Genomic DNA, 11,265 nt, shown 5'->3' on the forward strand with positions numbered 1-11,265 from the left:
TAAAATGTATGTATTAATTTTATTATGGACTATGATCTATGACTCTATGCAAGTTCAAGTTGACAATTAAGTTAATCTTTGAGAAAAATTTATAGTTGTTGTTGTTATTAAGTATTAAAAAAAATTAATACAGTAAGGTTTAACTTAGTAATTAGTATTACGTATTCTTACTATTGTTAGTTTATTATTATTGAATACGGACTTGAGTTTTGAACTTTTGATTCTATTAAATTTGACTAAAAGCACATGAACTCATTGAATTTGACTAAGGGCACATGAATTCAAAAAGAGTAATAGGATTGAAAAAAGCATGCCAATGGCTTGCATTCTTGAAAAAATAAAAGAAGAAAGCTTGTCGTGCTTTTTTCATTGGCACGGCACGACACAACATGCACATGTCATGCCGAGTCTAAGAAAAAAAACTAGGTACGACATGACACAAAGTACATGGTGGGCACTAATACGAACCCAGTTAAGAATTGACGCGACCCTAATCAATTTAGTTCCCAAGATCGAATCTAAATCAGGAATGGAATGAAACCTCAACCCAATACTTATTGAAAGCACGAACCTTGGTATGTGAAGACGCCACAATCAACTATGGATGGTTTGATTGATAAATCAATAGTTTGAACGCCACGGAAATCCGATAAGTTCAAAGAGTTCGTAAAGAACCAAAGAGAATTAATTCTCTCACCAATTGCATAAAAAAAAATTCTTCCATGTTTATTGGATACGAGTACTTTATATAGGATTGGTTACAAGAATTTTTGTAAATAAATCCTAACCTAAAAATCAAATCTGAATCCGAATCTTCCCTAATAGGAAAAAATTTAAATCAAATCAGAATCCTAATCTAAGTAAATAGGAAAGAATTTAAACCAAAACAGAATCCTAATCTGAGTAAATATGAAAGAATCTAAATCAAATCAGGATCCTAATTGGCTTAAATGCCTTACATCAATTAAATGAAAACTAGGCAATAAAATTGAAATAACCGATTTGTTTCCCTAATAGCCTCCTCAAGAAACGAGAAAGTATATGAAAAAGTAAAATAATATATTTTCCCGCCATAATGTGCAAATCAACTCCCTATTTCATGGAAGTGATTATTTAGAAACTTCAAGAGCTTGAATCGTAGATTTATCATATGCGATTCCTTCAACGGGCCTCTACAAATTTGATTGAGCCCGAGTTTCTTAAATCAATCCATTAAGTGCTTCTTTAAATTTCTTTGCTCGAGCTCTTGTAATGGGTCCGACGGGAACTTGAATAAGATCTTAATATGCCTCATCCCACGTGCTTGTGATAGTTTTATCCTTAATCTCATCAAGCACGGCACGACACAAGTATGAGCACATATGAATCTTTCTTTGGTGCCCATGAGAGAAAACATCGTAGACTTCTTATCCTAAATCATATCAAAACAACCTACAACAAAGTAGTCTTCGGCAAAAGGAAAAAAAAGAAAAGAAATAGTAGTTGTCATTTCGTATAAATTGTAAATTAAAGGTGGTGCAGAGCTATTATCTTAAATTTTTGGTGGCTAATTATATTTTTGACGTCTAATAGATGGTTTGCAAGATAAATTCCTAAAAAGATTTTAATGGTATAGTCTTTAATTATTATGTTTATGTTTTAGTATTATTGATTTACTGTATTTCTTAATCATTAATTGTTCAGTTGCAGTTGCCATAAGTTGAATTTCGATAATTCCTCTTCTTTTAGCTCATTATGATGCAATTTAAAATTATCACTCAAGTCAATATATTGAGAAGGGTGAGAATATTTACAATACAAAAAATATTCTGCACATTTTTATTTTAATAAATTATTCTATTACAAAAATACACATCATATGAATTACTAATAAGGACTCTTTCTTATAAATTAATATTATATAATTACTCTAAATACTCATATAGTACACTCGTTATTCAATATATAATTCTTTTGGCATAAGCCCTAAAAATTTTTCCAATCTCTTAAACAACATTTAGTTAAACTAGGAACTAGGAGCAAATGAATACCTTTTATATATTTTGAACATATTTATGCTTTTTAGTTTTTTAAAAATATTTTTTGCAGTCTTCTCCTTCTTCTTTGTGTTATTTTTTTCTTTCTTGCTTTCTTTCTTTCTTTCTTTCTTTTTTTCCCTTTTTGGGCCAAATAACCATTTTTTCTAATTGTTGGGTTAAAAATTTGGGGTTTAAAAACCAATGCTGAACATATTCTTTAATAAACAAAAGCTAATAAATAAAACTTATGTTAAAAAATTTCTTTAGAACATACTTTGATTCCATTGCAATGTATTCTAAATTATTACTAATTTATTTTGGATTTGCTTAATAGTTTGATTGGTGTTTTGAGTAAATTAATTTAGCGAGTTTCAGTAAGGTCCTTTTTGGTATTTTAAAGTTTGAAGAAAATAAAACTTAATCTTTTTAAATTTAGCCCATAAGTATTCAAGGTGATTGATTGTTTAGACTAAGGTGGCGTTTGTTTTTTAACTTAATGACTTAAAGTGACTTAATTTAATTAATTAAGTTAATTAGAGGTGTTTGTTTTTATAACTTAATGAGACTTTTTAGATAATTTTGACTTAATAAAATAAACTAATTTTTTTTGGCTTTTTACTTAATGGAGAAATATGAATTAAGTCAATTACTTGCTAATGTCAAAAATATCCTTCCTTTATAATTTATTTTTCATGTCTATCCCAAACTCACCCATAGACATTTACCTCACATAAAAATATCCTTATTTTTTCTTTCTTATATTATATACGATAAAATTTAAAATTTATGGTATTTTATATATTAAAATTTTAAAATAATTATGTATTCATTTGAATATGGTTTTACTTATAAATGTTAAAATATTGTGGTATTTAATATATTATTTATTTGACATTCAAATTTAATAAGGATACAAATGTAAAAGTACATATTTTTAGCTTTTTAAGTTGAAAAAAATAAACAACTTAATACTTATTTTTTGAGATTCAGACAAAAAAACAAACATACTATTCAGATTCAGACATTCAGATCTATTCAGAAGTCAGACTAATTCATGTCTATTCAGATTTCAGACAAAAAAACAAACGCCACCTAAGTTTTAGAGTGCAAATAGCTTGTCTTACTGAGAACAAGCTTCATAATTCAAAAATATTAAACCTGATAATCATTCTAGTGCCGTGCAATGATGAACTTTTAAGACAATGTTACTAATAAATGGAGTTATAAAATTGGGAACGGTTGAAAATTGGAATAGGACTAATATGTTCAAAATTGAAACTATTTACGCGATAAAGGAATTTACTAACACCAAAGGATCTTATTGATATTTTGGACATAAAGGCTGGCTTCAACCCAAACTGGAGCAAATTTTATATGGAATTCGGATGCAAATTAATGAACCCAGACGTATCCAGATCCGGGTCTGGGTTTATGTTAACCCATAGATACAGAATCTAGACCAGCTTTTATTTTAATATTAATTTTTTTAGATTATATAATACAAATAGAAAAGTACAAAAAAGGCCCAAGTGCCCTAGGTGCATTCATAGCTGCGGCTGCCAAAGCCAACATTTCCTGTCTGTCTCTTTTCAGGTCTTTTCTTCGTCAAATTAAATCATCGTTGTCATCGCTTCACTATCTTTGCGGTTGTGTTCATCTCATCATCATCATCAGCCATCATTTCTTCTTCCCTGTCACAGCCAGTAACAAGTTGTGATACGAGTTGAACGCCACCTTCGCTAATCGTGATCGTGGCTGTGTTTAATGTACATCGTCACTAGCTGCTATCGCGACCAGTAACCAGCCCCGATACAGGTTGAACTAGCTAGCCTTCGCCGTTCGTGTTGCTTCGTGGGATGTTGATTCCTTGAAGTTCGCTTTGAAACTTTAAGTTTTAGAATTTAGATTACGTATTTGTATTTGATTTTTTTAGAACCTAGATTTGTATTTATATTTGATTTATTCTTTTTTTAAAAAAAAAAGAAACTTTAAACAGGTCGATTACAAAAACAATCTTTTGATTTCATTCTCTGAACTTTACAAGCAATTTGGGTTTAAAACTTGCAATTTGGGAATCTGAATTTTTCTGGGTTGAACCCGAACCGAACTTGCATTGGAAAAAAACCTGGTTCATAATCGGGTCTAGTACAACAAATTGGCATCTGGGTTTGGAATCGAGAAGGCCGAACCTAGACCCAGACCTAGATTTTGGCATCCCTACACAAGGCATTTATTACTCATGGCTCAATCTTCGTACTCTTCTTGTTCTTCACTCACCACTTGATTCCTAAACCATATCACCTTTAAGGGTATTTATAGTAAGTGAAAGCAAAATAAAAGCCACACAACTGAAAAATTAAAAAGAAAATTACCTCATTCTAAACTTACCATTAATTTCTTAATGATCACCAAATTTTACAACTACCACCACCAATCATTCAAGATATTTGACCAAAGATAATTCTAGATAAACTGAGAAAATATTCTCTTTTGTTGGATTTATTATTAGGCTCATGAAATTGGTGTTGGCCTTTAAGTAAGAACAATTCTCAAAACCCAATAACCTAAATACAATTAGATCCCCTCTAGAATAGTTAAGAAAACGCTCTCTCAAAATTCTAGGTAAAAGCTCACTATTAAAATGCTCTCAATTTCAGAATTTGGGATGCTTTTAGCTCTCTTAAATGAAGCTCTATTTATAGCCCGTTGGTAGCTTAGAGCTTGATCCTGTTTATAGGCAGTTAATAAATGAAAGAAATCGAAGCTAATTAATTACAATAATACAAGACTACAGAGAATAGCATACGTGTTATTCATTTTTCTTCTTCTCTACTTGATTTGATCTAATGGACCCTATTCGCTGTACTTTACAAATGACCGTTCATTCTCGTCGCTTATGCAATCCCTCATTCTCATCTTCAATTCACCCAGAGAGTTCCATATATATAATGTTGTTGAGTCACCATTTTCCTTGGTGAGTCGGTTTCCATATCAAAAAGAAATAAATTTTTGAAATTTACAGCACATGAGACGTCATGCCCTACCTACAACCACTTTCTGTTCATTTCTTGACTGTCAAATTATTGAAATTGGACGAAACACGTCCGACATACAACTCCAATAAATGGTATTTATCTTCTGCCTTTTCAGAAAGATTCAACTATATAATCAAGTAAAAGAACAATAGTAAGAATTAGATTATTAATAAGGTTAAAAAACAATCACAGATTGTTATTTGCTTAACTAAATGAACTTATTATTATTTATTTTTTCCCTCGATTCTCATGAAAGTCTGTACTTAAGTGGAGCATGTTATTGGATTGCATTTGGTGATTTTGATGGGACTAGCTATTTTTTTTTCCTTTTGTTTGACATGTGTGATGTCTTCCGATATATCGATTGCCAAATTTCGCCAGTAGTACAGGGTGAAAGAATATTTGAATCTTAGGGGTTTAAATGAAACTCTTGGCTTTGCTAGTGCGAAGTTATTTATCAAATTATTAACTTATACACACTACAAGAAAAAGTATCTACTATGACAGTTCTCTGTGTGACAGTTTTTGGTCTAGAGGCCTACAACAATAGAATCGTGATAGATTATTTTCTGTCATACACTTATGACATATTTGTGATAGAAATATCGTTTATCAAGAAATTATGATATATTGGTGATATAAATATCATATATCAAGAAATTATGATAGACTAGTGATAAATTATTTGACTATCAAGAATGAAAGACTGATTTTTTATGTTGACTTTAATTGCGCGGGTTTGACTTAATTTTTAAAAATATTATATTACTAAAATAGAAGTGAAACGATGTCGTCTCAGTTGTATGTTTCGCAAGTTTGAGGATAACAGACGTAAATAACAAAAAAAAATTAATAAAACGTTGCGTTTTGTTAAGGGGGGAAACATTTTTGTGAGAAAAGAGGGAAATTTTTTTCTAAGTGTTCAGAAAATTTGCAAGCGTTATTGTGGAATCTCAAAATCGATTAGCACACTTGGAGCAAACCCTCAAAGGCCAGCCATAGCAAACTAAAGACACCCAAACACCCATAGTTTCAAAATCATTCTGGTTGTTTCACTGAATCATCTCTCTTTGCTGGGACGAAGTCAGTGCTAATCGAAACCCAAATTGGAATGAGAACAACATCCAGGGTACTTTTATTGACTGAAAGAAACCCAATCGCTTACCGTGAAAGAAGACCCAAATCGTTGTTGCCGAAGTTGAAACCCTAGGTTTGACGGTGAATTGAAGCTTCACGCCCACTGGTGAGTCATTGCTGCATTTGCATGTATTTAATTTTGACTATTTATTGAACTTTTATGTAAAGTAGTAAATAATTTGTAAAAAATTGAAATGTATTTGCATGTATTGCATATATTGCATATATTTCGGTAATCAATTTACTAAATAATTTCCCAGGAAGATATAATGTTGTTAATTTTGAGTTCTGTTTTGAGTTGTAATCGTGCATTGCATAATGCTGTTAATTTTTTTTTATTCTAGGTAATTCTGAATTATATTCATGTGTTTGTGTGTGAATTTGTTTTCTAGCTATTTCTGATATTGAAGCTTCGTTAAGTTAAATGAGTGTTTGCGTATGAAGATGGTGATATTGGCCTGAAATGTCTATAACAAAGCCTGAGGAGGGACTTTTAGTAACTGATTCTGTTATGTAAAATTGAGGGATTCTCACCTCTCATTGTCATCTACCTATGCATGTGGTGTTGTAGCTATTTTGCATCTGGTGGTATTATTGTTACTGTTGTTGTCTTGAGTCGCAACATTTGCATGTCAAATATAAATAGTTGTGATTGCTGCATAAACGTGACAGTTCAATGTTCTTGATTTGTTGAAGGCATTGTATTAAGGTACTTGAAGCTTTTCTTTGTGTTTGCTTTCATTTTTGTTCTACTGATGTATATTATTTGAAGTTGTAGTTTATTATTTCTTCTTAGGCTTACTCATATGATTAATGTAATTTATTGGTACCTTTTTAGCCCTCTTGAATCCAAGTTTTGGAATTTTATCAACTGATCATTCAAAATATATTTCAGTAATCAATATTGTTGTTGGATTTGTACCTGGAATTGGATATAACAGCAGATTGTTGTGTTTAATTTGGTAAGTTCCATTTCTTATCCTCTATTATTTGACGTAGATTGAAGTTGTTATACACTTGCTTAAAATTTACATATCTTTAAATTTATAATTATGATACTACGTAATGTGTTTGTTGTGGGGTCTGTCTTATTTATTATATTTATAGTATAGTAGGAGAGTGAACTTTTGAAAAGTATGAAATTCAGTTTATCAGCTTTCTTGGTTGCTATATTTGTAATTTTGAAATTTGTTTAGTTCACATGGTGTTATAACATTAGACAAATATTCTAAGTATGTACATTCTTTCTTTGTTTTATGTATATGTCAGGAACATTAATTATTAAGCCCGAAATGGATAAATCTTGGATTCAATGTAATCGACTGTCGACAGAATATGAAGAGGGTGTCCAGAAATTTATAAATTTTGCTATAAAAAATGCTGCAGGGAGTAGCGTCATTAGGTGTCCATGCGTTGATTGTGGGAATTTATCATTTGAAACACCTACAACTGTAAAAGATCATTTATATATGCATGGTTTTGATGTGAAATACGACAATTGGTTTTGGCACGGGGAAGAGATTCGTAAGAGTTCTTCTCCTCAAAGAGAAAACCATTTTCAGCAATAAAATATAGAGTTTGACAATGGTAATGAGTTAGAAATGGTTAATGATGCTTATAAGGGTTGTTGTGGGGACCCTAAGGCATTCAAAGAGTTGCTAGAACAGGCTGAGAAACCCTTGTACCTAGGATGCACAAAATTTACTAAGTTATCCTTTTTAGTGAAATTGTTCAATGTGAAGGGTAGATTTGGGTGGTCTGATAGTAGCGTTTCTGCATTGTTGAGTGTTTTAGCAGATGCTTTCCCTAAAAATAATGAAATTCCAACCTCTATGTATGAGGCCAAAAAGACAATGTCAGCTTTGGGCTTAGAATATGTTAAAATTCATGCTTGCCCAAACGATTGCATACTCTACAGAAAAGAGTATGAAGGTCTTTTGGAATGTCTTACTTGTGGGTTATGTAGATGGAAGAAAAAGGATGGTACTGTAGACCTATATAGGAAAGGGGTTCCTGCAAAAACTTTATGGTATTTTCCTCCTATACCTAGGTTTAAGCGCATGTTTCAGTCATCTGAAACTGCTAGGGACTTGACTTGGCATGCAAATGAGAGGATGGTTGATGGTAAACTCCGACATCCGGCTGACTCACCATCTTGGAAGTTAGTAGATGAGAAATGGCCGATCTTTGCATCCGATCCTAGAAACCTTTGCCTAGCTCTATCAGCTGATGGAATCAATCCACATAGCTCTCTTAGTAGTACATATAGCTGCTGGCCAATAATTCTTATTACTTATAATCTTCCACCATGGTTGTGCATGAAACAAAAATTCATGATGTTGTCCCTCTTGATTTCTGGTCCTCAACAACTGGGTTTAGATATTGATGTGTATTTGCAACCTCTTATTGAGGATTTGCAAACTTTATGGGATGTTGGGGTGGAGGCATATGATGCCTACAAAAATGAGTACTTTAATTTGCGGGATGTATTACTATGGACAATAAATGACTTCCCGGCATACGGAAATTTAGCAGGATGTACTGTTAAAGGATATTATGCCTGCCCATATTGTGGTGTAGAAACACCAAAATGTAGACTTAAACACAGTGGAAAAAATGTATACATTGGGCATCGGCTTTGGCTTCCTCATGGTCATAAATTTCGGTTCCAAGCAAAAGCCTTTGACAATAGTGTGTGTGATGAAACCCCTCCAAAATTGTTAAACGGGGAGGAAATTTTCCAGTTGGTCGACTCTATTGATAATAGATGGGGGAAAAGCAACAGTAAAAAGCGTAAAAATGCGAACAATGATGATCTCGTATGGTGGAAGAAGAAATCTATATTTTATAATTTAGAGTATTGGAAGCACTTGCTTGTGCGGCATCAATTAGATGTTATGCACATTGAAAAGAATGTGTGTGAGAACATCTACGGTACACTGCTACATATTCCTAGAAAGTCCAAAGATGGACTGAAGTCGAGGATGGATCTCTTGGAAATGAAAATTAGGCCCACCTTAGCACCATAAGTTAAAGGAAACAACAATCGTACATGGCTTCCTCCTGCTTGCCACACCTTAACTAAGGAGGAAAAAACAAGATTCTGTGCAGCTTTGAAAAGTATTAAGGTTCCTACTGGATACTCTTCAAATATTAGGAATCTTGTTTCAAAAAAGGACTTTAAACTCCAGGGTCTTAAGTCTCATGACTGTCATGTTCTTATGCAACAACGTTTGCCAATTGCCGTAAGGTGTGTGCTGCCCAAACATGTCAAAGAAGCTATCATTAGGTTTTGTTTCTTCTTTAATTTGTTGTGTGGGACTGTGATTGACGTGACAATGCTAGATGAATTGGAGAAAAACATCGTAGAGACTTTGTGCTTGCTTGAAAAATGTTTTCCCCTTTCTTTTTTTGACATAATGGTTCATCTTACTATTCACTTAGTGAGTGAAGTTAGACAATGTGGTCCCGTATATTTTCGGTGGATGTATCCTTTTGAGCGATACATGAAAACTCTAAAAGGCTATGTTCGAAACCGTAACTGTCCTGAGGGTTGCATAGCGGAGAGTTATATTGCCGAGGAAGCATTAGAATTTTGTGCAGAATACTTGGAAAACATGCCCACAATTGGGGTTCCACCTGTACATGTGCAGAATTTAGAAATTGACAAGCCCATGAGTGGTGGACAAATGGTGGAAGTTGTTCGAACTTCATTAGATCAAGCACACTTGTATGTTTTGCATAACACTGAGGAAGTTCAGCCTTATATAAGGTGATGTTATCTAACTTGTGTTATTTTAGCTTTATATTTGTCAGGTTTTGGTAGTTTAGGAACCTGAAAATTTTGTCCTTTTAACTGATTTTTAGAGAGCATGAGGATTGGTTACAACTTTGCCATCCACGAAAAAATGAGAAGTGGTTGCAAGATGAACACAACCGAACATTTGCAGATTGGCTAACAGATAAGGTTTTGATAACATTAGTTTAATTAATTCCATTTTTCCTTTCTGTTTCGGTTTGTGCTTGTTTAACATTATATTCCTGTTGATTAATAATAGGTAAATATGTTGATAGAGAACGATGACGTTGTTACTCAAACAATCCGTTGGTTATCCCAAGGGTCTCGTTCTTATGTTTTCCAACATCCTGGATATGACATAAATGGTTTTCACTTTGTTACAAGAGATCGAGACTTAAATAGAGTTACTCAAAATAGTGGAGTGTCATTGGTTGCACAAACAATTTCAGTCGCAAGTTCAAAAGATAAAAATCCTGTCACTTCTACTGGATGATGGTGTTTTCCATTTGGAAGGGATTAGAGCTCATATTGGAAGGCGTGACTGCAGTGCAGTTCTGTCAATGGATGCTATAGGAGTAAACGTAATCGAAGTCTATATTGCGTAAGTGATTCATAATCATTCTAGTTTTATGTGTACTTTTTATGGGAGTCCCAATTAATGGACTTTAACATTGTTTGTCTATTGTTTATCAGGATGTTGTATGCTTCCATTCTCCCTGGGAAAAGAGGAGTGAAACCATTTGGATTCATTCGTCCAGGTCTGGTTTCACCAGGCGAAGAACGTAATCTTACTGCATCATTTGACCTTAGGGCACGTGGAGTTTGTGATCGATTGAAAAAAGCAAAGAAGGGACAATTCATCTTTATGCCTTATAATCCCTAGTATGCTCCTTTAATACTTTTCAACTCATATTAATTTCTTTTCTTGCCTTAATTTACTGAAATTGCTACCTTACTGTTCTTTCTTTTATTATAGTTATCATTGGGTGCTGGTCATCTCTGATGTGTTGAAAAAAGAAGTTTATTATCTCGATTCTTATGGGGGAGATCCTGATGATGATTTAAAAGAGCTCATTAAAGTGTATGTTCAATTTTTTTTTATTACCATTGTCAATATAAAATTACTTTTACATAATTTACAGATACTTTGTTACAATTTTTTTTTTTTTTTGTATACAGCTCTATGACAATGTTTATAGCACAAGAGGGTAAGGAGAAATGGAATTATAATAAGATGGTCAGATCCGTAAAGGTTTGAACTATTACCTTAACTATA

General features: G+C 32.8%; 1 protein-coding gene across 1 annotated transcript; it reads left to right on the forward strand.

Moving 5' to 3' along the window:
• The first annotated feature begins 7,791 nt into the window (after positions 1 to 7,791).
• LOC127899839 (uncharacterized) lies at positions 7,792 to 9,219 on the forward strand. The gene has a single exon (XM_052433973.1). It carries the CDS (start codon positions 7,792 to 7,794, stop codon positions 9,217 to 9,219), a length of 1,428 nt encoding a protein of 475 aa, XP_052289933.1.
• Positions 9,220 to 11,265: the final 2,046 nt, after the last annotated feature.

The sequence above is a fragment of the Citrus sinensis genome, chromosome 9, assembly GCF_022201045.2.
Source record: "Citrus sinensis cultivar Valencia sweet orange chromosome 9, DVS_A1.0, whole genome shotgun sequence".
NCBI classification, from domain to species: domain Eukaryota; kingdom Viridiplantae; phylum Streptophyta; class Magnoliopsida; order Sapindales; family Rutaceae; genus Citrus; species Citrus sinensis.

Coding starts and splice junctions, on each gene's coding strand:
- LOC127899839 (XM_052433973.1), top strand. CDS start 7,792: ATGGTTAATGATGCTTATAAGGGTTGTTGTGGGGACCCTAAGGCATTC.